Below are 27,746 nucleotides of genomic sequence, written 5' to 3'. Positions count from 1 at the left end.
CCTAGCATCAAGTGATACACGTTCCAGCCAAAACCAAAACAACCCGTGCCGCATCTGACGTGTGTTTTCGAAGACGACAATTGTGAAATTGAAATGGACAGTGTACCAAAAACGGCTTGACTTGTTTGTAAGTGGTAGACAATCGTGTTTTTCAAATAGAGGATTGCTAGTTGACTGTGGACAGTTGTTAATTGGAATGGAAAACCCTGTAAATGGTAATTCCAGAAACAGGCCTTCCACAAAAGTACCATCATCCGGGTCCTCTCTTCCCTGCCACTAGTAACTGCAGCTCCTGCTGAACCAATACCACTGCCAATCATATCCCCTTCCTATTGCCTGCTGGGTGCATTCATCAATAGTGTGTTCTTGTTAGCGCCTCTATACGCTTACGTCAACAATTGTCCAAAAAACATGCTACTATAAACGCTGGCTACTTCTACCTTATTCTTCCCCATGCAGAGGTGTTAGTTACTTCGACGGGGTCTTTTTGTGGTCGTGTTGGGCCATGTTGCCCCCCTTCCCATCCCTCACTACTCATCAATCACAACACCCATACTCTTCTCATTCCGGAACGGTGGAGAGGCAGCGGAAGAGCGCCAAAGACGCAATTTCATTCAATTAATATAATTTTTTCACCGTTCGCTTCGGTCGTGCCACATGGAACACAATCGTTACTCCAAACTGTTGAGGGGTAAGGGAGATGGGAGGACGTTTCATCTAGTACTACCGACGAGGGGAGGGGGGGGATTATGGGTTCAACTAACCCTTGCACTACGCTTGCACCAAACGCTACCCATAACAATAACAAGAAAACATGCGCCATTTGCAATGGTTGTGTTGTGTTCGGTTACACATACATGACACACGCACATACGCATATCGCGCTAACGTTCGCTGCAGGGGGGAGGGAGGTTGTGTGGGGTTCCTCTATTTCACCAAGAAGTTTAACAGCCCTGTTTAACAGCCGTGCCGAGCAACGGCATCAGCACCCCCGACCGACTCCCCATATCAGTTCACCGCCGACGAAGCACCAGCGAATTCATTGAATGTTGCAGTCTTCGGCGCCGGACGCGTTCTGTATTTGTTGCTTCGTCTTGCGGGACGATCTTCGGATGAGCGACCTGCAAAAGGGGAAGAGTAAGAAGAGGAAGGCCCATCGGAAGGGTGGTGGTGTAGCAATCATCTAAGTAGCTCCCGATGCAGCGACACCCACTTACCTTGACCGGGGCTTCGACTTCACCTCGGCAGCACCACCGACGGCGCCACCGAGCCCACCGCTGCTCGTGCCTTCGGACGTGGATGCCGCCAGGTACGATGACGAATCCTTTGGCTTTTCACAACCACCTATGGACGGACTGCCGATTCTGGACTTTGCTGTGCGTCGCGAACCATACATCGAGCAAATGGGAACCACGATAGGAAGAAAAGAGCACAAAGAAAACAGGTACATCAAGTGGTTAATTAAGCTATGCCCGGCACGGCGTTTCGTTCGTTGCATAAAACTGTGCACATAATGAGAACGCTGCCAGAGGGAGGGGGGAAGCTCATAATGAACAGGTGGCGTGCTGTATAAACAGTGCTGCGATGCTGTCCGCACCTACCTTTACTGCTGGCACTGACGTAGGCTGACGAGCGCCGCTTCAAGCCGGAACCGGACTCGGCGCTACCGTTCACCGGCAGTATGCGGGACAGCGTGACAAACGTGCGAAATATTTCCATTATATTGTAATCATCCTTCGCGGAGCACTCGAGCACCTTTACCCTGGTGAAAGTAAAAAAGGCAATAAAAAAGAGAGAATATGAGAAACAGGTACAAAAAGGGCAATGTTTCGATGTGAAAATCCTGTCAAAAGCAATTAGGAAACAACAAACGCTTCGGAGGCTGCCATTGTCCAATGGGGGCGCTGAAGAGCTTGCGAGAATGGTTTGGTTTTGCAGCGAAAATCCTCCCGAACCGATCGATTGGCTTCTCGGGGTGATCGGAGCGAAAGGGAGGAGAGTATGCAGTGTGCCACCTAAGCTCTTAATTCACGTATTTAAACCCGCTCTGGTGTCCGCTATTTCCCACCCCCCCGGAGAGCACAATTTTCCTATCACACCGGCCGGGCTTTGGTCAAACATTTGATCACAAAATTGCTTCATACCAAATGAGCCAGAAGCACATCGTAAAAAAAGTGGTCGAGCGAGGTGGGGGAGGGGGAAGGTGGGCGAGTGTTGGTTGCAAGAATAAAAGGTAAAAAACGAGCGGGAAAAAGCAAAATAAAAAATGAAAATAAACGTTCAAAGCCTTCATCCCCAACGAAGCGATCCGACAACACGGAAGCAAAACTGGATGGGATTGCGAGGGGGCGGGTTGTTTGGCGTTTTAGGCCATAAAGTTTCTTCCGGCTTTGTGTTCGCCCCGCCAAAATCGTCCACACAGGTGATGGAGGTTCCACCTGGCACTCACCAGGCAGGAGCAAAAAAAAGAAGCAAAGCGCATTACGGCACAATCCGGATTTCCACGTGTTGGTGACAGAGTGGCATAAAAAAACCACCCGAGTCGATCGATTTTTATGATCATGCTTCCCCGTTCCCTCCGCCGCCAACAAGCGCCAATCAATGCAACAATTCCCTCAGCAGGTGGCCGGTTTGTGATGGGTGCTACCTAGCACACGGGCATATGCCTACACACACACACACTCCAAAAACACGGATACAAACACAGGCCGATTCCTGCTGGCCGGTTCGAAACGGTCCGTTCTTTCCCGTTCCCGGTGATAAAATTAATTTCAAATTTATCCCATTCTCCTCGCGCGCGGCTGGTGCAGCGAAGTGATGGTGACCATTTCCACGGATCAACACCACCGTGAGAGCATTGGAGCAGTGCCATTGACCGGTCTCGGTAGCGGTGGCCGCATGGAATCGCCCATGGAATCGTTGGAGCCCATTGAACTGAGAGCACTCGAGCAACTGGCTAATAAAAAAGCACCTTCCCCCCAGCATTTCATAAAGACGATGTAATCGGGCCACTTTTTTGTGTGTACGCTCCATGTTTTCGGTATGCCCGCACTGAACTGTCACAGTAATTGCTGCCGAGTGGAGTAGGGCGGCGTTTCGCTACCTTCTTTTTAACGACGATTGAACCCGGAAGGACCCCCTTTGGCCAAGAGGCTTTTGATTAATTCATACGAACGGCAGGGCGCGCGACCGTAGACAACCTTTCGGAATTATTACCGGAGCAAAGTTTTTAATCAGTGTGTGTGTGTGTGTGTGTGTGCCAGTTTCATTCGTTTCGCATGGAACGGTTTCCGGTTGAGCGGTTCTCGCTGCGGCATACAAGCAGTATCCATTTGCGCTAATCATCTCGAGCGAAAAGGAAAGCACATTAAAAAGCTAGCACGTGCTTGATTAAGGGCTGCAAGCAATAAAACGCGAAATGCATACATCCGGAACGATAGCAATAAGCTTGAGCAGGGATGGTGTAACATACGGCAGCTTTTGTAACGAGACGCCAATGGTGGGATGAAGTTTGTTTGTTAGTGTTATTTTGGAGCATCACGGAGGCAGCTTTGAATAAAAAGGCAATCAAAATGTAAGACAAGATTGGCTGTCCAAGGAATGGGGTTTCACTTTTGCTCTTTGCTCAAAGGAATTAAAATTAGCAGTATATTATTGGAACAATGGATACGTGTGCTCGGGAAAATGCATAGCTAAATAGCTTTGAGGTACCATACAAATAAATGTCTTATTTAAAAAAAGTAGATCAAGTAAAACTATAACCCCATCTCGTAGATTGATATGACCAGGAATTCAGTTATTTAAGGAAAATGCATAAATAACGCGACGAGAATAAAAAAAATGAATAAAGAAGGATTAATTCCCCGAACAAATTGTAAACTTTTTGTTTCATTATGAGAAAACGGTCTAATTAATTCCCATGGCGTTTTTCTATTTAAAAAAAACTTTAATCCTCCAATTATTACTGTTCACTATGCTCATGTAATAATGGATTTTTAATGAGCCATTGTATTATGAGTGCTATATCACAAGTTAGCCATATTCCAAAAATAGTACTCGCTCGGTTGTTTTTTTTTCGATAGCTTTGCGTTTCACACCAGTTTATCCGGTACAACTAAGATACAACTAACAGAAATAACTAATTTTTATAAACCTGTGTCAGGCCGATATGCCAAGCCTAAAATCAATAAGAAGGAAATTTTGTTGTCCAATTATTGGCCGTGTATATGTTGTATTAACATTATTTTATTATTATTTTTCACCAAAAAAAAATTATAAAATGCATTATGCATTATGTTGAAGCAAATTTTATAGTTCTAAATGAAGTTAAAATATAAATGTTTGCATAAAAAAAACATGGAACAATATTAGCAATTATTCATTCGTTTAGTCCAAAAAATTCACTTAAAAGGTAGGATTATTAGAAGATAAGGTAGTCCTTGATCCCTATGGTTGTCGTATGAAAGGAGAAGAATGATCAGTAAGTTTAATAAGCAATAATAAATCAGTCAATTTACAATTACCACTACAAAAAGAGTCATGAACTAAAACGAGTCTACGCTACTTGGGACCATTATGGCTTCTGTAAAAATCTTCCATATGTAGAGACTAGCCAAAGCATCGATTTGAGCCCTGGTGCTGATTACCTTATGGGGTTATTCTAGCTGCTTTCACTACTTTCGGGTGTACAATAGTATACTTTCGGGTGTACACACTCGAATTAAAATTTTATTTTGAACATAAAATATAATTCTAATCTAATATCTAATAGTAGTAGTGTAATCGTTTGCTATTATTAGTGTTAGTGAGTGAGTGAGTGCTACACGTTACACGCACTGCGTTGCTATGTATGTTTTTGCTATGCGTAACGCGTCTTAAGAAGCGGTTACACGTTGTGTCACTACAACCTGTCTGTGTTGGCCAGTCTAAACAGTGAGCAGAAAATGTGAAGAGGGGTTTCGAGTAGAAATAAATAAGTCCTGGCCTTGGAGGCTGGAGCAGCTAGACAAGTAGTATAAAAATCGATATTACAGACATTTCCATCAAGAATTGAAAGTTGAGTTAGGTTATGAGTTGAGGTTTAGTTAAAAAAGGCTTGCACTTGGACATATGGAACGATATATTTAAAGCCGATAAAATACCTGAAACCCCATGGCTGCTTTTGGCCGTTCCATTGCCAGGAACCATTCCATTCCTATGCCAAAACGGAGTCATCGCCGACTGTTGCGACGATCACTTTTGCAAAGGGCTAATATTTAGATTTTAAACACGAAAACCAAATTTTTGGTTGCGAGATTTGTTTCTATATTCTGCACTTTACAAACATCTTGGCTTTTCCTTTGCGAATGAATCTGTTTTATGTTTTGCGCGCACTCAAATCGATTTGACCCTTTCTGACCCTAGCCGCGATTTGTCCCCTTTTTGGAGAGCTGGTTGGTTGCTTCTCTTCGAGTGTCCTCTCTTTTCAACGATCCATTTTCGACGATTAGAGCCCTTTACGCCATCTAGCGGACTCTGATAGCACCTATCAATATGCAAAGTTATAGATGTTTGAAATCGTTCGAACATCAACAACTCGCTGTCAGTTAAGGCCGTCCCAGCACCGGCCATAAAAGCTTTGAAAGACATTATTATTATTATTTATGTTCGCTTGGGTTGGTTTATTTTACAATTGTTCAGCAAATCGTTACAGTGAATAACAGTTCACAGATGGCGAATATGCTCGTTATTGAATTAAAGTTCGAGTGACCTTGTCATATGCATTTTGTATGTGATATGGGACTGGCCGATTCGATAACTCCTGCGAGGTTGGAGCAGATCGATCTTCATTCAGAGAGTCCTCCAATAGTAATCCAATCCAATGGTGGACTATTAATTGGACCACAGAATCTTACAATATAAAATAAGAAAAAAAACAAACACACATCCTTTTTTATCTACATTCCAATACCGAAATAGTACCAAGAAAAAAAATCATAATAATGTCCCACCATTCCCGACAATGGAGACGCCTAGTACTTATAAACTTAAAATAATAAACGAATGACAGAAATCCGTCGAATATAGAGAATCAAATAACCAGCCAAAGCGAGATTTTTTTTCCATCCCTTCTATTTATAAACTTGTAAACCAAAGGACGATTAGATGATTTTCGCTTTTATTTACCATAACATCGTTAATCAAATTTGAGGGATAACACGCTTGGCCTGTTTATCTGTAATGATAGAAATTTTAAACATTCAGTGACAAAAATCTATTTTCATTGCGAAACAACGGGCTTGCTTCGAATTATGTTTTTATTAGAAAAAGTCTAACAGGGTTTTCCAAGTCACTTCCGAATGTGCACATCATCATTCACCGCATGCAAGATGTTTTTCAAAAGATTGATTTGGAAACTCGTAAGAGGAAATTGACTTGGAAAACCCTGTATGACTTGTGTTACGCACACTACAAATGATGAATGATTGAAAAAATTATTTAAAAAAAAAATACAAAAAACCAGCGTCACCAATTCCGGAAAACAGTTTGGATAGAAAACGTTATTCCAACCAATTTGCAACGATTCTGCGTTCGTTCAGTAAAGGTCATTCTAAAAAAATAAAGGTAAAAAATGGCCAAATTGACCGTTCTCTAACTGGTACACAAATTCCCAATTAATTAAGATTTTTCTTTTCTCTACCATTCTCTGCAGGACCACTTACGTTAAACCTCCTACGGAAGTTGTCACAAACAGATGCACTTGCAGGCGGGAAGGGACATGAAACAGCTCTCCACCGAAGTGCACCAAACACAGCTTGCCCTTTTTTTCTACCACCAATCATCCTTATGGTTGTGAAGCAAAAAGTAAAATAAAATAAAGAAATTAAAAATAGATCAAAGGAAGGATTGCGCTGCTTACGTCATCTATGTGTTTTTTTAACGTTAGTGGCGAGCAGTTTGAACCTTCAATATGTTCATCGGCTTTGAAATGATCGGGTTCATTTACCTTACCCACCTGAGAGGGAGAAGATGATGGAAAGAAACATAAATCTGTTCCAAGCTAAAGCACCACACAAGAAACGGTGATGATCTCTCGTGCGGGAAATAAATCGATGCATTCGCTGGAATGTGGCTTATCGTTCTTACCCATCTCACACCATCGAACAAATGACTTTCCCCGTTCCACTTTGCCTCCTTGCCCATGCGATAGCCAATCACATTCGACCATGATAAGATGGTTTCTTCGGTTCGCTATATCCTACGAACCCGCTCTGTTGGCACCAAGTGCCCTTCCGCTCCATATTCAATTAGCCGTATGGTGACCGTAAGGGCACCAGCACTGACTAGCACACAGCCAACCAGGCAACCTCAATCACACAATCAAACGGTTGACCTTTTCCTGTGCTCGTCCCGTCATTAAGCTGTGGCGCTCATTGTGCACACCTTGGACGTGTGAAAGACACGGCAACGGTGCCAAGAAGCAATGGAGAAGAGTGCGAGACGACGGTGACCGTCCAATTTTCACCTGCTCTTCAGCGCCGCTTTCTGCTAGCGACCCAGATTGGGCAGCATACAAAACCATCGCTCGAAGTGGTCCCCCCGGGGCTGGCGTTGTAAAGGGAATTGGTGAAATAGAGCAATATGGGGAAATTTGCTAGTTTAACTCCTCTCGAAGGGACACCGACTCTGACGAGGATGAGAGTTTTGGTATTGGTTTTATGCAGGTTTGTGTGTCTGTGTGTATGTTTGTGTGTGTGTGTGCGGGCAGGGTGAAAGCTCTCTAGCTTTCTGCGAAACGATTACGCAACTCATCGCCGCTTTACGCAACGTGTTTTAAAATGCTGATTAAAATAATCAATTTAAATTGATACTGCCTGGTTCAGGTTTGCCGTACTCTGCTTTGTAGGCGTTGTTTGTTTAGCATAACCAAATCCAAGCTGTTTCACAACCGTTCGAGCGAACCCTTCAATTCGAGTCTCGGTGTGTGTGTGTGTGTGTGTGTGTGTGCAGTTCGAAAAAGCAGTTTAATATTTAGAGGATATTAGCTTGGGCGAAAAATTGTAATTAATGCACCGTACTTCAGTGGAGAAGGCAATAGCACACGCGCATTTCATTTTACCATATCTACTCCCCAACTGTGCTATCATCCTCGACGGTAGCTCTTCACATGTTTGCAATGTTTTTTTCTTTTCTTTTTTATTTCAATAGCGCTAGACACTGTTCAGATTTTCTCTACGTCAATCTTTATCCCTGCCAACCGTTCCGAACCGTTTCGAAGGCGCATGCAAAATAACATATCGCATTTTTACATGCCAGCTGCCAAGCTGGTGAAGACTTTGCTTGGCACGCAGACCCAGCTCGACCCCAAGAAGAGTGACGACCGCCCTGCTAGCATTATACTCGATTTGAGTGGTGGTGCGGCGTTCATGCTAACGCTTCTGCCACGCATTTAGCTCCCAAACACAAAAAAAAATACAAAAACAAAACTGGGAGCTGTTTTCCATTTTTGAGTTTTGTGGGTTGCGTTATGAATATTTGTTGCCCTCGACGGCAGTTTGGGTACGGCACATGGAAGTACGGTTCGCAATTAAACGCTTGCCGACATGCAGATGGAAGATTTAACCTCACTAGTTTAAACCGGCACAAAAGTTTAGATATCTGTTTGCCAGATCGTGTGAATATTTGGCAAAAAAACAGGCTACAAAACAGGTTGCGCTCCGCAACAAAGTGTCATATCTTGGCGGGAGTGTAGAAAGCAAATTAGCCTTGGTTATTATGGTTTTTCAACGTGCTCAAATTTGATGCTCGCAACACTGCGTGTACCAGCAAAACAAAAACCAGACAGAACTACCATTACAGTTTTTTCATATCTCTAGCTACTGACCTTCCATCACGACCAACGAGACCACTGCAAGCGGAACAAATGCGATCTAACCATGTCATTCGGTGCTTACCGGATGAAAGTAGATTTCAATTTTCCACAACCAGAACGGCTTCACCAACACGCTTGCTAACCCCGGCCGGGCGCCTGAGTGTGTGCAATTAAAATTAGATTAGTTCCACCGTTCGTGAATTGGTTACTTTCTCTTCAGGTGTTTTCAGATTGTGTATTTATTTTTTTGCTTTGTTTGCCAGACCTCGGTTGTGAAGCACCCTTCCGTGTTACGGTGCATCAAATCAGCAGAGTGGTGGTGATTTTTTTCTCTTTCTCTCTCTCTCTCGTAGCTCGGCTCCCCGGCACTGTCACGCTCGGTGTTGCATCCTGCAGGCGCATATTCTGCATGTTTCAACAAGAAAACGAACAGGCTCTGGCACCACAACGCAGTAGCATCAGAACAGTGCAAAAATGTGCAAAACTCCTTCCCACCCCAAAACGGATGCGATTAGACCATTACACTGAGCTTTCCGCTCCAGTTCCGGAAACACAACCTTCCCTTTCTCCCCTTCTCTCTCGCTCTCCTACGAACGCACCATTATCCGGGAACGCAGACGAAGAAACAATTGAAACCCGTTAAGCAACCGATTATGTTTTGCTTCTCGTACTCTCGGTAGCACTTTTTATCTCTATCTAACTGCGTCTGTACGTGTGTGTATGTGTGTGGCGTGTTGCGTGGCGCATCGTCTGCACTGGAAGGACATTGATGAACCTGCCAGCATCAGCAGTTGGCAGGACAAGTTTCTCTACCAAGCGTAGCACATCGTTGGTTGGCGAAAGTTTGCACCGGCAGCATGATGACCAACCAAGGGAAGCAGGAAGGATTGTGGCATGTAGTATTGATTGAAATTTTGCACATTACACGCTGGTACAATAGTCAACCAAGGAGAGCTGGTAGTCTGGGGGAGTGATTGGTGTTCGCCCCAAACACGCCATCATCACCGTTGCTCGCATTATCAGTTGGAAGTAGTTTTCACTGATGGTAAACACAGCACAACGCTGGTTATTGTTATCCCCACAACAATACTTGAAGCAAAACTACAATCGTTTCATATACGTCGTGCCGTGTTGTACTTCACAAAAGTACGGCTTTACAGCGGCGCTGTCGAGATTCGAGATCACTTGTGCGACTTTGCGTTTTCACTGTGCATCATATACTTTTGCTTTCTACGTACACAGCTTAAATAAGAGTATATGGTTCGACTTTAAAATAATCCGTTGCGCGTGTTGAAATAAACAGAAAAAATAAACATTTCCAAAAAGGCAGTGTTCGGGATCATTTACGATTTACATCAATGTCGTCAGTTTTGAGACTGCTGAGATATAGGTCAGGTGTGACTGCTACTATATTGCCTTTTGATATCGTACTTCATAGGTGAATTTTTTTAAGGATGTTGGGAAACAATACGAACAAACATAATACACATCAATTTTATTCGGAAAATTGAAAATAATCCCATGTGTTATATTTATTGACAAGCAATTTCTGAAAGTTTCGGAAAGTTAAGCTACGTCCGTTTCTTAACACAAGGTGTAACCTCACTTGTTAATAAAATATGTTTATATTCTTTGTCCGCGTTAATCGTTTAGAATTAGAAAATATGTATTGTACATGAACAAATCTTTGATTTTTAAGCGTTTAAGATATGACGAAATGTCTTAAACGCCTGAAATCATTCTTCTACTACTTCTTTGGCGCAACATCCGTTGTTGGTCATAGTTTACCTTTGCCACTAATGGACTTGGCTCTCAACGACTTATAAATTACTCAGGAACGGAGGAAAATTTCCAAAATGGTTTCGACGATACGAAGATTTTTTCGAATCGGATGCGAAGGATCTCAAAGATTTCGCTAAGGTTTGGCTTTTGCTGAGGAAGTTGGATGCACAAGCACAAAACCAAATTACATCCTCCCAAACTTTCTGAAATAGCTAACATTTAAGAAAAATATGAAGACATTAACGAACATTTTCAGATTGCAGAGTCTTCAGCTCCTCAAAACCGAGGCAGATGACATTATAAGTTACGCGGTACCAGTGAAGCGAATTTGTGAAGATTCTGAGTTAAACAATATGAAGACTGATCATTTCAAGTGTTTGGCTTGTATGTCTGCGTAGGTCTGCGGTCAAATGCACTTTGTTCGAGATTGCCAATACTCAACACACCAATGTAGAAAATGCAATCGTATTGGTTACACAGAAGGCTACTGTGAATATTTCCCAAAAAAAAAAATCCGCCCAGGAGGAGGAGATAACAAATAAGGAGAAATTAACACAATAATCATCATCAAGCGAACAAGGAAAATTGCATTCCAGAGGCGTCTACATTGTGATTCACATCACTCAACACCCAAGAAAATTAATTCCTACAACATTCCATCAATGGTATTACAGTCAATCTACACTACATCTACAATCTACACAGCTCGACACAGCTAGTAATATAACGGTGATATCGCAGCAAACATGGGTTCACAGAACATCATCCTGCGATGATCCAAACTATCACTCCGAACAATCAATTCAATTCATTCCAGAAGAACGAATTATAAGGGTGGGAGATGTAAGATCATTACTGTTAAACGACTTTTTTAGTGTTTTATGCGTTTGAGTTGTTATTGCACTATTTTAATGCATATTTTTTAGCCAAACGTGTGTATTGATGGCCCATTTATCAAATTGAATCATTACTTTAACCGACCTTATGCCTTATTTAAGCGGTTACTACGCTATTAGACCACCCGTACGTCCAGTTTCCGTCCAGCCACGTAATTTTACATTTTACAATTTTTAACATAATTTATGAGTCAAAGTTCATTCCTATAGTGCCTATCTGAATTAACCTGACATTAAAGTATTTGTTCCAGTGATGCAAGAGGATGATTGCAGCGCACTCCAATCTCTTCTTAACTCCCTCTCTTCCTGGTGTGCGTCAAACTTTTTAGAGCTCTGTCCTAGTAAATGTAGCGTCATATCTTTTTGTCGTCGTCATTCCCCTCTTATTCACAATTATGTTCTTAATAACACTATTATGAATTAAGCAATACGGCAAAGCCGTCCCTACTGAATAAAAAAAAACCCTATTATCAACAGGGTGTCACGTGTTCGCGATTTAGGTGTTATGTTAGACGAAAGGCTATCATTCGATAGTCATCTTGAATTGGTCATCGGTAAAGCTTATTCTAACCTTGGCCTTATTTTTCGCATGACTTCGGGCTTCACCAATTTGAGGTGCCTTAAGGCATTGTATTGTTCCCTAGTGCACCCTGTTGTTGAGTATGCTTCTGTTGTCTTCTGTACTAACAGGGCAGGTTGGAATAATAAACTCGAAGGCGTGCAAAAGCGCTTCACTAGGTGCTTATATCGTCGCCTCTTTGGAAATTCCACCACCACATTACCGTCATACAGTGATCGTTGCATATTATTCAACCTCGACACCCTCGAATCTAGACGAACTAAAGTATGTATGTCATTTATCAGCAATTTGTTACGAGGAAATATACAGGCGTCCCCCGAGTTACGACCCCCTTGAGTTACGACGATTCGCAGATACGACGATTTTGATTTTGACAGTTAAAAGTTGTCATTGACAAGAAATTTATGTATTTTTTTGAATATCTGGGCTGATAACCGTTATACATACATTTCCAAAGATTCCACAACTACCCTATCTTGAATATCTATATTGCGTGCGGTTTTAAAATATAATTATTACATTATCGAACATTATTTTAAAAAAATACACGATATCATAAATTCCAACTCTTCAATTTCGGTTATAAACTTTATATTCATAGATATTCGACATACGACTTTTTCGACTTACGCCTTGCTTTGGGACATGTTTTCGGTCCCAAATACAGTCGTATCTCGGGGGACACCTGTAAATGCTGCAGACTTGCTTTCCCAACTTAGTTGGTATGTTCCTTCCAGGTGTTTAAGAAATCGGACTGCTATTTCAAGAGCAGAGGAATCGGACTGCTATTTCAACCTTTCCGCAATACAGCGTTTGGCATTAACGACCCGTGGCTAATTTGTTTGCGTCAATTCAATGAACATTACCGCGATTTTAATTTCTAATTTTATGTTCCGGCTCTTTGTTATTCTTTCTAATTATGTCTCTTTTATTCTTAATTTCTTTTTTGTTTTAAATATTTTCTTCTTATCCGCTGCTTATTTTTCCTTTCACTATGGATTGCCTTTCTGTTACATCCTTTTCTATTTCCCCTTAGTTTAGTTAAGTTACAGTTAGTTTAGTACCAATAGGGCCAACTAGGTTTTAAGCAATTATATGTTCAACCCCAGAGGCAGACATATTGAAATTAATAAATGAAAAGAAATGAAATGAAATGAAACCTGTAAAAAGCAAGTTTTAGTTGAAAATAAACTTCTGTATGACATCCTCGATGTATTTTTTATATTTTTTCACAAGACTATACTTGTTTTTAAAACCAGTTCTCGTATATTGTTTGAGCCGTTATTGCACACATAATTTTAATATATTTCCCCTAACCTAGCGAATATATTCAACAGTTATAATCCCCTCATATGACGAAAATTTAATCTTGCGTTCACGATCGTAAAACATCGTAGAGCTATGTGGAATGTGCTAAAGCCAAAGAGACCGTTCCATTCCGCAGAAAACTTATCGAGCGAGACAGTGTGGAATACATTATCCCGGGCTCGGGTTTGCCTGTACAGTCTGTACAGGCAATAAAGGTTCATTCATTCTTGTGGTTGTATAATTCGTTTCGTTTCGGTCCAATTACCCTTTGCCAGCAGTTTTGTTCTGCATTTTCTTTTTTTTGTTCCTTATTTGCTTTTCAAACATTATTATCAGTTTAACTGTGTGTGGATGATTGCAAAACGAACAACTTCTCTTCCATAGAAGTCTTCTTTTTTAAGCTTCGCTTTAACCTCCACCAGTTGCAGCATAATGGCATAATGTAAAATAAAAGCTCTTTATGTTTGCAGAAAATGCCATAATTGGCGCTTGTTTTTCCTCCAATATGTGTGTATGTACTATTTCGCTGCTTTGTCCCTGGTGGTTGCTTCTGTTGTTCAAGCCAGTTTCGATGCCTAGCGTGGAAAAAGCTTTTTTGAATTCCAATGTATTTACGAACCATTAAAGTATGAGTATGAGTATTACTTGCATTGCCTGTACCACTTGTTACGAGTTAAATAAATGTGTGGCCGTAGTGAAAAGCTGTGAACGAGTCAATTTGTGCAATGTTTTATGTAAGACCAAAATGGTTAGGAGGAGAAGTGCGTGTGAAGACGTAAAAAAGTTTATGAAGTAGAACCAAAGGCACAAACGAATCCCGCACTGTAAAAATCTGTAGCCGCTACACGATCTCTTTTCACGAATTCACCATCAGTGGTTGTTAAAGACTGCGCGAGGCGAAAAGATTGAATTAAGATTTATCCCACACAATTGGCTTTAGTCACGTTACCACTGCTCTGTCAATTTTCACAGCCCTCGTTTTGGTAAGCCTACTCAGTACGTGCTCTGTGGCGCCGACCACTTGACAGCCGACCGTGCCACAAAACATGACAAGTGGTTGCTTTGCCTTGGCCTAACAAACAGAGCGATGGCGGCATGCGAAGAGTGCGATTTCGGTTGAAGATATATTTATTCAACATACACGCATACCGCGAGTGCCGAATTTTTATCCACGGGACGCCTCGTGCCGGGTCGTAGTCCATGGGTAGTCCCGAGGGTACGAGCCATCTGTCGAAAATCTCGATGCCATTCCGTCGCTTTTGTTATCCAGCGGCAGTGGCAAGATTGCGCCACCAACTTCAAACAAGGGAAGCCGGAAAAAAGTCACGATATATCTTTCCGCGCATCAAACGATTCACAATCCTTCACCTACATGCAGAGTGGGAGTGGGAGGTCTTTTGTTTTGTGCCATGATGCCAAAGTAGCGTCTACGCATTGGACCATCCCGAAAATGGATCGGGATTACGAAACCGTGCTTATGCTGACGATTATTGGGCCCATCTTTGCACAGCCCTGTCGCGTTCGGCACTATCGGCGTAATAAATGATCCATGAACCAGGAGAGCGTGTAGCATTCGTCATGTTCAGGAATCAGTTTTCGATTCGTGACCTTTGCGAACTATGGCCCGCTACGGTGCGCCATCGTTCGAGCAAGATGTGTACAATGTCAGCCGTGTCAATCGTGTGGCGCGCTTCCGTGAACAGAGAGAGGATATCCGATGCTGTATGCATGATCCATCACTCAAACCACGATAGCTTGTGAACAATTTACAAGTGAAACGAGCGTTGCCGACACCCGGATGACTGTACGGAACATCGACGAAGTTGGTGAAATCAAATCTACTGTCGTCTTACTATCACGCTGCTGCCTAACGCAAAGTGCTTAGCGAACGTGACTTGACAACTATTTCATTTAATTTTCCATCATTGTCATTTGATACTCGTGCTAGAAAGGCGTGCATTGTGCAGGACTTTAAAAGCTTTCAAAGTAGAACATCCTGTGGTGGATTCTTTGGCATTGGCTAAAAATGAATAGTTGTTTCGCGATGGCAGCGATGATTTTTCGATGAGAAAAAACTCCATCTTCACGAAATTTAAAGTTCTTAACATCAGTTTCTTATTTATTCATGCTATTATTTACTGCTGTTTGGACAGCAATTTGTCAGAAGTAGTGTTTTAGGATTTTTTCAGTACCCAATATTTAAAAGATATTCATGGCAAAAAGGTATTGGAATAGGTTTATTACCCATAATGTTTGTAAAAAAAGAGACAGAGACTGGCTGAAATTACAAACAAAAAATACCAAAATGAAAGCATTAAAGCTTCCTCAATTATGTTGTGTGGTTCGTCAATGCTTCATAAATGTTTGGAGGAATTCATATTAAACAATAAAAAGGAATTTTTATTTTCAATTGAACCGGTTCACATTATCTTGGCTCACAGTATTGATTGTGTTTTCTTAGCCATTCAAATAACACTGCAACTCTGTTCGCAAAAATAATTATTACACTGAATAAATTCGATGCACTGTCCGACCTTGTCACGTTGAACTAATAACAACACTAACTTGTGGATGTATTCAGATAAATAATAACCTTATTTTCGTGTGCGCACCGGTTTCAATTCACTTTTCAGGTCGATGATTAATTTTAATAAACGTCAAACCGGTTCTGAGCTTCTGCGCACACGGTCAGGTTGTACTGTTGTGTATGGAATGAATATAAACTAAGTTCTTTCTTCTTCATACACTCAACAATTACAAATACAAACAATTTCGTGAAACTTTTTCAATTATCAGGAAACTCATTATCCAAAACATGAAAAACACCCACACATGCATACACATTCAGATGCACGTAGAATTGCAATTCAGGTACAACACCGATACAACCTATCGTGCAATTAATTTCGATATTCTGGCCCGATTATAGGACAGGTGCCGGATTATGCATTTGAGCGCTGCCGGTTTGTCTGTGCGCTGGCGCTTAAATGCTGATGGGAAAGCGAACATGTGCTTCACCACCTCTCGGTACATTTGCCTTTGGCGCCCACACTAACGTGCGAACACCCCATTAGAACTAGTTCATTTATCACAGAAAGAGCGATCGGTGGTCCCAATTCAACCGGGGCGGAGCAGAGTGCAGCGGAACAAACGCCCGAGCTCAGAACTGCATAATTTCTGCCAATCGCTTGCACCGACAAACAACGCTTTATTCAAACACTTTCAGCAGTGCCAAATACTCCCAGCCCGGAATGGAATTATGCAACGCAGCAAGTCTTTTCATCGATGCCATACCAAGCCCCCGCCGTCCCGCGTCCTGCGGTATGCGATGGTCAATATTGGCTTTGAATTGAATTTCCATCGCTCCACACGCCGGCACCATCACTACCACCCCCATAGCTTAAATGGATAATCCCACCAGCGTCAAATGAAAACGCCTGAAAATGTCAGCAAATTGTCCGCCGCCCGGGATGGGCGTGTGAAAGGCTGAATGGGTCGAGTGCAATATTCTGACAAACAATGCTACTTTTTGGTGTTTTATCCGGCTGTTGCTGCTGCTGTCGCTAATAAGTGGAGTTATTGCATCCACGGGCAGGTGGCGTGGCGGCATGTTTGTTGTGCGAGGACAAATTAATTTCAATTTGATATACCTGCTGTGAGAAGAATTGCAGCACCCTGGGAAAATTCAATCTCGTTGTTGTAAAAAAAAAAAACAGTAAAAAAGCTCCGCCAAAAGGGCAACAACAAAAATTAATGGAAAGTGTGTTTCGGCTGGCAGCATACGTTACAATGGTGACCATTATTTTGGCCTCGAACAATCAACATTAATTAATGGATGTGCGTGTTGGTTGCAGCTAAGGTGGGGTTCGTGATGACTGTGGTATTTTTCCACATTGCATGTGCGGTCTCACGCGATCGGGTTTTGTATGTTGTAATTTTAGTAGCAATATTTTATTACTATTTAAGCCGTTGTTTCAGCCACAGATACAACCACATAATCTTGAAATTGTACAAACTAACCCCAGTTGCATCGACACTTTCATGATCGTGATTCAAATTCGTGATCAAAACGTCTTCCCAGTACGGAATGAATGGAGGTTTCATCATGTCGACGAAACTTTCCACACGTCTGTTGAGTTGCTTTGAAATATTCACTCTTCACTTGAAGGGCTTCTAAACTTCCGACACGAGTGCTTTTTGCATCTTCATCAAGTTCTAGTTGAGTGAATGTCTTACTTCTTCAGCAGCACACGTTTATGAATACTACGAGCACGCCGCAGCAACCAACATGATGGCAATTATACGCTCATGTGACAGAGCGATATGCACGGCTGCATGAAATTTTCAGCAGAAATTGTTTTCCGAACAAAACAGTCCCCTTCTCCCCCATCCCAAACACCCATCCCTAGAGCGCTCCCAAATCTGTGTTACTTACTTTAGCTTCGGCAGCTCGCAGAAAACCCACTCGGAGACGTCCTCGATGCGAACCTCACGGTGTGACGCGGTCAGGTCGTACTTGTTGCCCACGATTACCATGGGAATGTCCTGGAAGTCGGCCCGCTGCTCGCGTATCTCCTCGAAGCACTGCTTCACGCAGCCCAGGCTGGCCTCGGACGTGGTCGCATACACGAGCAGGAACGCGTGGGCCGTCGCAATCGAGAGCCGCCTCATGGCCGGAAACTGCATCTCGCCGGACGTATCAAGGATGTCGACCTGTGTGCAATGGCGGCCAGCAAGAAGTTTCCAATTTTAAACGTTTGATAGAACACATGTTGACGGGCGAGACACTGTGTAAATCGTTATCCCTCAGTGCCTGCCTACCCTCCCACTTACCTTAAGCGTAACTGAGCCGAGATCGTACTCCCGGTTGTACAGATCCTCCACCGTTGGCCGGTACTTGTCGGAGTACGTTTTGAATAGGAACCGTTTTATGATGCAGCTTTTGCCGACGCCGGCTCCACCTAGAATCACTAGCCTTATTCGCTCAAAGTCTGACATTTTCATTTAACCCTGTGTGCCGTGTGGAACAGTACTGCTCTACCGCTAGCGTTTACTGGTGGGGGCGAAATGTTGCCGCGGAAGGTGCGAGTTGCAGCGTGCAAGGAGCGGGCAAAAGACGGGAAGCTCCCAGCTGCAATGACACGCAGTACGTCGTCTTAAAACGGGGAAGAACGGGGAATAATATCTGCCCGCTTCCTCGATCGACACACACTCACACACGCAGCACGCGGAAATGAATTGTCTTATGCTGAGTGGTGTCCTTGCTTGTTCCGAGCTCAGGCTGGTGACTGGCACTATGTCAGCGGATGAAATATGCGAACGGGAACTAGCTAGCAGTGGTGCGCTTTCGTTTTTGGCTTCATCGTTCACGCGAGCACGAAATTTCGATCTGCAATAAATGAGAAGCAAGGGAAGAGAGAGGGAAAAAACACATTCGGTTAGCATATTTTTAAATTGGATTTCTTTACCAGCACTTCCGATACAAAATATGGTCTGTCGATGTTGCAATGCACAGGAAATAAATTTCACTTGTATCGGTTGTGTAGAGCGATTGTAGCATTTTATATTTTTTCTTGCGTGTTTAGGTGGAGCTACAATTCCCTACAATGTAGGTTACCATCCTTAATCCGGGCATTGGTTTTACTTTGTTTCGTTATGCAACTTCTACCTTGGACGTATGCATTAATACTGTGGGTTCAGTGGAAAAAAAATCATGCACGGTATAAAATATAGAGAGGTAAAAGATAAGAAACTGAAAGAAAATCAGTCACATAACTTCAACTAAACATCGAACCTTACACCTGATTGCATTCTTTTAGTTGATGAGGTATTGCTGACTTCTTGTAAAACAGATATGCCTCTGAAATTCTTGAACTACTATGTTATTTTCTAGCTAATAAAACTAAAGAAGGATTTCTAACGCTTATTTACGCACCAACACATATTATAAAATATTGTGCTACAGCAGCGGTCGACAAAATTTTGAGCGAAAGGGCCGAATTTAACGGCGCACCGCATTTGGCTCGCGGCCCAGACATCGCCGACGGCCGTGTTTAAGGATTGTTATACATGAAATACAAACTATTATTAGTTATAAGCTATTAAAACATTTTACATAATATGCAAACTTATAAAGCGGTACAGTGGAATAACTTATCCAAAATTCAATTTTTTTCTTCTTCTTCGTCGGCACAACAACCGTGTTGGTTAAATCCTACCTATACCAGTAGATGGCTTGGCTTTCAGTGACTAATTGATTACCCATCTAAGAATAGTCAGTCCTGCGCAAGGAGGCACGGTCCATTGGGGGCTTGAACTACTGACGGCTGTTTGTAATGCTGTTAAGTCTAACGAGTTGACAACTGTGCGACTGTCAATTTTTGTTTGTTGTTTGGGAAAAATTATTAAAAAAAAAAACATATTATTTCTAACCCTTTGTCAGTACCACGATTTTTGAAATTTTGAAAATGAAATAATGGCAAAAAGTTAATAAAAAGAAAACAATCTTGGCCCATACTGCAAACCGTTGCTTTACACAAAAGATGATGGCCAAAATGTGTCGTTATCATTGTTTTATTCTCCCTCCCCTCATGCTATGATTGAATCGAAACGGAGAACAAAAGCACAGCCCGGGTCCCACTCGGGCAAAACACTGAATGGGTTAATATAGAATATCTTCGAATCTATATGATAAAAATTTAAAACATCATCGATACAGAAATCATAGAATCTATACATTTATAACCTGCGTTCATTTGCACTTTGCACCACCTTAGCAGTTATGGCATTTTTTATGTGAGCATTATAGTAAAAAAGACTAGGCGTCTCCATCACTAGCCATAAAGGCCTGTGTCAATTATTAAGATGATTGATGTTGGAAAGAGCTAGTTCGGTAAATTAGTTTTTTTTCTGAATACTTTTTTCTAATCATGTTTGTTCATCTCATTTTTAATTTCTTATTTAGATCTTTTTCAGATTTCATAACACAACATCTACTCGAGAACTAATTAAGCTCCACGGAAGCGGTACAAGTATAGGAAATGGACACTGGAATAATAAAAAACGAATAGGAAAAGAGGAGATGAGGAGAAAATGGTAGTAAAGAGCATCCAAGGCGAGATCTACTAAATTTATTTGATGATGAGCTGAAGCATTTCATAGAACATACAATTGTTATGTAATTAATAATAAAGTCAAGTACATAACCTAGTACATGATTAATCGCCCTGAGATATATTCTACTATGTGGATTGATTAGAAGCGTAGTTAATGGGAGATAGCATACAACTTGAAGACAAAAAAAGAGGATCAATAGCGAGGTATTGAGGAGCAATATCACGGACAAAGACCAGCAAAAAAAGCTAAAATAGATACGGTCTGTTTGTAGAGATTCGTGGAACAATATTTGATAGCACAACAAATAAGAGAATTCAAAGAGCAAGTAGTAGGAAAGAACGAGTCCTTTCACGAAAGGCAATGGGTGTAGGATCTCTCTACTTACTCGATCTGGGCAATAAAAACAAACTTAAAGGAAAAGAGATTTCTGACGCTTATCCTAACGAGAAACATACTAAAAGGAATTGTAGGACTTTCTGACATAGCAAGTTATGTAGTTCAAAATAATTATTTGCTAGCATACGGTATAATTATCCATTATCTATTCTTATAGGTTCAAGAGCGAGCCGTGAAATAAAAAGGATATGTTTCCTGGACCGTTCCTTATGATGGATGTATTTCTGTAGAGGAGACATACATAGCTTGTCTGTTTTTAATGCAATAAATAATTTGATCCTAATAAAATTCAATAATTTCATATTAAGCATACGTCTCGAACCAGGTAAATTGTTATACAATACTTCAACATGTAAGTTACTAGTCATTAAAATCACACGTAACAATGCCTTACAAGTTGACTAATTTAACCACGCATGCACTGGAAGAATCGTTTTGAACAAGTATCCACAGCATTTTATGTTGGCGGTTCAAGACAATCAAATAAGGAAAATGCTCCATAAAAAATATATATTTTATATCTTAAACAAAGTAACGACATCAACGATAGCAAATCGCATCTGCACTAACGAATGTGAAGTCTTTTAGTCGCGATACATCATTATAACGAATAAAGAGTAAATACGTCATGAAACAGATGTTAAGTGTGTGATGCACGTTTTTGTTTTGAAGTGAAAACACCCAACTCTACCATGTAACACCTTTGCTTAATAACTAGAAGTAAAATTACACATCCGCAAAACACTCTCTCTCGTTCTCTCTTTCTTTCTACATCTCTACTACTGACAAAAGCTTCGCGCCCGCCCATAACGTATATCCAGCCTCATTAGTGACACATTTTTGCATTTTCACCACCCCATTCGCCATGATCATCATACCACCGGTTGAATCGATTCACCATTTACCATTTAATTCACTGAAATGCAAGCGACCGCAATGTTCGCTAATGACCGGTTAAAACAACCGCAGCTTTCTCCGGCCATCCAGTTGTATCCCGGCGCAGCGTAAAGTCTCGATTACCGATGGGCATAAATAGAGCTTACTGTAGAGAAATTAATGAGTTGCCAATGCTTTTAGAATGGGCTACACCAACAGTCCGGTTAGCGAGAAACTGCACGTACCACTGCAGCAGCAAAGTGTTAGCAAACAGAGCAAAATTCCTAATTCCAGTAGTGTTTCTGTTGCCCGCAATACAGTCAATGACTATCCACAAACAACAGCAAAAAAGTCAAAAAAATGTCCAAAAACCACTTTTGATGATGGTACGCTGGTGGGTAGTGTTTGCGGTCACCAACATATTACCACACGCATAACCTCGTATCGACTTTCACCTGTCACAAAGCGCCCATTTGCTCTTTTGGGGCCGGTTTGGACGTGTTTCCCAATGTACCTTCCATCGTGCAGGAACGTACGTGCGTACACAAACACACACACACACACACACACACATACAAACCAACAGAGGCACGAAGCGTCGGGATGCGAAGGGTCTTTCTCATTAGGCAAATATATATATTGGGCATACCACAGGGTCAGCTGGCATGCAGACCGCACATATCGACCAATGATTTTCCGCTTCACCGAAGTGCTCTCGTGGGAAAATTATTCCAAGAATGACGGTGCTATTTGGGACAGCCGACAGGGGCACGAGGGTACCGGCTCGGTTGGCAAGTTGTGCCACAGATTAGGCTCGTTAGATAAGGATCGAAATCGGACCATCTCCAGGACACGGCTCCAATACGGCATTGTTGGTGGTGAGACCTTGCGACAAATGTGAAATCATGTCACACAAATGGTTAGCTATGGCACCGGGAGCGTATCGCATCACATCCATAACGTACCGCACGGAATTGTCCTTGTGCGCGTTATCTTCGGGCGAAGAAGTTTATTCCTTCAGGACGTTTGGGATGCGTTGTTTCGCGACCAAACTGCCCGAAAGCGGTCCGTAATTAATAGAAATCGTCGGACGCTGTAAGAGCTCGAGAGGGAAATGCGGTTTCGATGACATCTGTCAGCAGATGCGCTGGCATCTTAATTAACAAACCGCTATCCAATATCCTGAAGGAGCGTATCGAAAGTGAAGGAACTTTATTGCCTACAGCAATCGAATTAGAAAAAAAAACTCTACAAGGCCAAGACACTGAATGTACGGTTAACAGATCATCCAAGAATAATGGAACACGCAAAACAAATTAGGTAGAATTGCTGTAGGATATCTTTTGGTTTATCGTTGATCGCATGGACTATGATTGATAATATTTACTGATACAGAATCATAATAAATCACAATTGCTTCAGGAGAATTCAATTCTTTCTTCAGAATTCGATAAAATCGTACTTTTTATACCTTGTAAAAACGGCCTAGTAGATAGTATCATGAAAATCGTGATGATGTATTACACTATACATCAAAGAAGTGCATAGGCCTCCAACAAATGAAATACAAGTGCTTTCTCCAGCGACCTCAATCGACAATTTTGGGTCTAAAGAATGAAGGTCTGCCGAATGGAGCGTTTGGAGGAAAATAAAATATGCGTTAAAAAGGGCTGCGAGGCTGTTTATCAAAACGAACAACGGGGATAAAACCAATTTTAGGAACCACTGTAAGCAAATTCAGGTAATATAATCATCAGCCAAAGGATTTACATCTACTTATGAACGTTTCACAAAGCTGTCTTTGGAATAAAGTATAAGCAAACGCAATCTGTACCGCGACGTCTATCGATTTCTACCGAAAACCAGGCCACGAAGATCTAAACGAATGTTTTGTTTGTTGGTTTTGATGGTTAAAGTATTAATTACAAAGTTTAAAAGAATGTAATATAACTCTGCTCAATTTTAATGACGAATACCATTTGAATATCAGACCATTTTTACATCAAATATCGAATATCAATTCTATTTCCGAAATAGCTGACTGCGTGGTAGCTCTTCCGATGTCAAAAAAGTTGTTTAAACGCTACCAGTCAGTCAGACGCTTGTCGGTTCTCATAAAAATACATCTGATGACAGACGCTGTTTGGTGCGCGACGGAAATCCAATACATGTTCCTATTTTAAAATGTAATATGATTCTACTTGCACCAAGATTTCAACAAACGAACGGTTAAAGGACTTGGAGACGCCTAAATATATCAAATACTAGTCCATAGCTTGTGGAAAACTTATTTACACGTGCCCGGGGGGCGGCAGTTTAAACCATTTCCATTTCTTTCATTGTGTACACACCCTCGGGTAGGAAAACAATTGCACTGATTTTTTTTCTGGAGCTTTTAGAGTTAGGTTTAGATAAATTAACGTTTATAAATCTATCTGGCTTGATCATCAAAATATTTCACTCTAATATTTAAGTAATATTAGACCATTTATGTAAACTTGTCAAACAGTCAATCTCACAGTCAATGTGAACAGTAAATCGCATGTAATTAAGTGCGTGACCCAATAAAGAACCCCAAATTTCTAATGTAGTACACACAATGGTGTTAAGTATAATTAAAGATGAATTGTATGTTAAAGGTTTTACGAGCTTTAAAGACCAACAAAACGAACATACAAGGACAGAAGCGTGGCGTGGAGACGTGCACTTTAAGGCCGCAATAATGGAATTCCAGCCGAAAGCGAGAGGCTGTTAACGGTTTCAGACACTCCAGCATTATTATTAGATTTTTTTAGTATCATATCGTTTCTATTATTTGTCCTCTATTACGTAATAATATAACAAATACCTTCTGATTCTGATCAACGGTAATTGCAAACAATTTTCCGATATGCTAAAAATGAGTTTGCATTCTGCTGATATTACCTAAGGTTTCAATTCACAGAATTCAATAAAGCAGAAATCGCACAATGTAATGTCTATTTCTAAGGCAGCGAAGTGAAGAATCAAATAAATAATATTCGAGAAACCTCTCAGAAAACACATGAGTAATTTTGGAAGTAGGAAAATAAATTAAATACAGTTTACTGTAAATTAAACTCATATTCGTAATGTAAGACTGTTTAATACACTCTTTGGTATTGAAGTACATTTCACTAGGTGTGTATCGAAGTACTTGAGAACGTGTAATATCGAAACCCTATCAATGCAACAAACGAACGAATGAAACTATTAGCGGAAGCGCTAACTACTTCGAAACCGCACATCATGATGATGGGAGGAACTTTTTTTTATTGCATCTGTTACTATTTGCTTTCCAGGTACTAGAACAGCGATACTATTTCAGTACCGCTCGGAACACGCTGCTGCAGCTGCTAATTGCATTCATTCGTTTGAGTTCACAGACTGAAAATATAAATTAAATACATTTATCAAATCGGATCGAGCGCATCATCAATCGACACCACGGTAGTTCAATAAGCGTTCGTCTTTAATCACTTCTGTTTCGCTATGTTGCGTGGGTTTATTCAAACGAACACTTTTTATGTAACACAAGCAAAAAAAAGGAACAAACAAACGAACGATTCTTTCGCACAATGTGTTTGGGTGCAGGATAGTAGCGTGGAAAGATGCAGCAAAACAAAATGAAACCATAAATCAACATTTCACTTCGCTGATTTTCTTGTAGCTGTTAGCAAACAGCAAACGATAGCATTTCAAAGCAGCCCAAATCATTTCGCACATCCACTTCTAGGACTACGACCTACACCGCTTCTTCGGCGAACGATCAGTTTTCAAGGAGGGTTTCGACGATTCGGCTCTATTACTACTACCAGCCTTACCGTCTTACGGCTGGGTTTACCACAATTATGAACTTCTGTTACGGGCGGTTACCACAGCAGCCCGCATGTTTTCATCATGTCTTGTTTTCCTGTATTCCTATCTTTTTTTTTTGCAAAGCTTCCCACGCCTGCGATGGGCACAGGTTTGCCGTGGAGGGGATAAAAAAATGGAATGATTTATAGTTGCAGCCCGTGAAAATGAAGCTCCCACCGTTAGGTAACACGTTTGCCGCCGCTGCTACCATCCCATCAGAGCCATAAACACATTTCCCCGACGCCCAGCGCTGTTCACACTTCTTGTGCTGTCTATTTCGCACGCCACGCAAAGGATGAACCATAAACACAACCTCATCATTACCACTGGCGTCAAAATAAGCAATGCAATTTAGCACCATCGTGAAAGTTTGCCGTACAAATTTCTCAGGGTAAACAGCATCGGTTCCCAATCATAATGTGCGATTAATAAATGTTTATTGATAACCAGCGTTTGAAACAACAGAAAACTCAGAGAGCATACAAAATTTGTTATACAGTGTTAATGTACTTTAGTAGTAAGGATAGCCTGGCCAGACGTTGCCTAATAAACGTATTTAACTTACAGTTAATGTACCGTACTCTATGTGAAAATTCCTGTTTCGTCCCGTTGCTTTATGTGCTGTTGACATTGTTATATAAACTAGTTTTATGATATAAAGTTTTATTTTTTCAATAAACAAGCACCTCTAGCGAATTGTTAGTGAAACTAACTCAAGTCTCTAGAGTTCTGTAATTTCCTGCTATTACTGATTAGATTGAAAGAAGTTATTCGAAAAACATAGTATGTGAACAAAAGGTCTTAAGGTCAAAATGATGAAGGCAACGATACTTCTTAAGCAACATTTCAATGTTGCAAAAACTTATGGGAAAAGTTTAAAACAACACTCTCTCCTTCGTAAAGTTTTTTTTTATTCAGAAAGAACGGCTTCCGCTGTATTGCTTTCCGTGCAGTTTCTAGTACAGGTAAAAACGTGTTCAGGGTAAAAAATAAATATTTAAAGTCAAAATATAATTGCATATTTATAAAAGTAAAGAAACATAATAGCCCAATTTTTGTCTATTATTATTGTCTGGTTAGTCCTATTAAAGTGACATCAAGCAATGCAACAATTTATGTGCTAACAGTGCGAAATTGTATTTTTTTATTAGTAATTAGTGCATCATTAACTTGAATATTATTTTATTGCAATCAAATCAATATGTTGTCGGTAGTTCTAGAGCTTCTGAATGTATTAAAGTAAATTTAAAATAGAACTTCAAAAATGATTTGTTTATGTACCTCATGCTAATTATCTATTTATGCATGTTAATAATGAGTATCGTTCAAAAATAAATTTCCGATGTCAATGATTTCATGATTCTTTCTCTGTAATATGTTTCAAGAGAAAATTGCGGAGCTGCAAACTATGTAAAATTAGTTAAAAGTTCATTGAAGTACCATCTACAAATTAAGAAGCAATACTTAATAATAGACTTAAGCAATACTTTCGTCGCTGGCATATTGCTCAATACGATTGATACTCCTTCACTTCTGTCGCGCGTACATTTGTATGCACCTTGTCGCACCTTACGTTATCGTTCTCGTCTCCAGTTACCTATATGTCGTACACGTTTTGCTCGCAATGAGCCTTTTGTAAGAGCTATGTCGTCTTTTAATAGTACTTCTGATCTGTTCGATTTCAACATATCCTATTCTGTCTACCGATCCCGTCTTCGCTCCTTTTCCGTACCATAAACTCCTTCCAACTCCTTCGTGAATAATTGTACACTATAGTCAGTAAGAACTATTGCTGTAACCCAACGTTTACAGCAATTTATAAAATAATAATAATAATAATAATAATAAAATAAAATACAATCTACAAGGAAATACAAGGAACACAAAATACAAAGCACAAGGAAAATGCTTCGAGCGTTGTCTTAATTGAATTATAATAGTTTTAAAAATCAGACCAAAAAGGAAATATGTTTTAGAACCTTCGATTGAGGTTTGTAAAGAAATATCGCTTTGACTATTTCAAATATAAATTCACAAAAACATTTAGAAACATCTTCATAGCGTA

At 40.9% G+C, this 27,746-nt stretch overlaps 1 protein-coding gene across 4 annotated transcripts in view; it reads right to left on the bottom strand.

Annotated features, from left to right (window-relative positions):
• Positions 1–215: 215 nt before the first annotated feature.
• LOC120895818 (GTP-binding protein Di-Ras1) overlaps positions 216–27,746 on the bottom strand; it is a 41,914-nt gene continuing 14,383 nt past the window's right edge. For all 4 annotated transcript variants that reach the window (XM_040299480.1, XM_040299479.1, XM_040299478.1 and 1 more), the window contains exons 3-7: positions 18,251–18,806; positions 17,853–18,130; positions 1,602–1,762; positions 1,218–1,374; positions 216–1,121 (exon numbers count right to left, since the gene is read on the bottom strand). In XM_040299480.1, the coding sequence (XP_040155414.1) occupies positions 1,040–1,121; positions 1,218–1,374; positions 1,602–1,762; positions 17,853–18,130; positions 18,251–18,421 (849 nt within the window). In that variant the 5' untranslated portion in view covers positions 18,422–18,806 and the 3' untranslated portion in view covers positions 216–1,039. The remainder of the gene's footprint in view (positions 1,122–1,217; positions 1,375–1,601; positions 1,763–17,852; positions 18,131–18,250; positions 18,807–27,746) is intronic.

Source organism: Anopheles arabiensis, chromosome 2 (assembly GCF_016920715.1).
Source record: "Anopheles arabiensis isolate DONGOLA chromosome 2, AaraD3, whole genome shotgun sequence".
Lineage (NCBI taxonomy): Eukaryota > Metazoa > Arthropoda > Insecta > Diptera > Culicidae > Anopheles > Anopheles arabiensis.
This window is presented reverse-complemented; position numbering and strand designations above follow the sequence as displayed.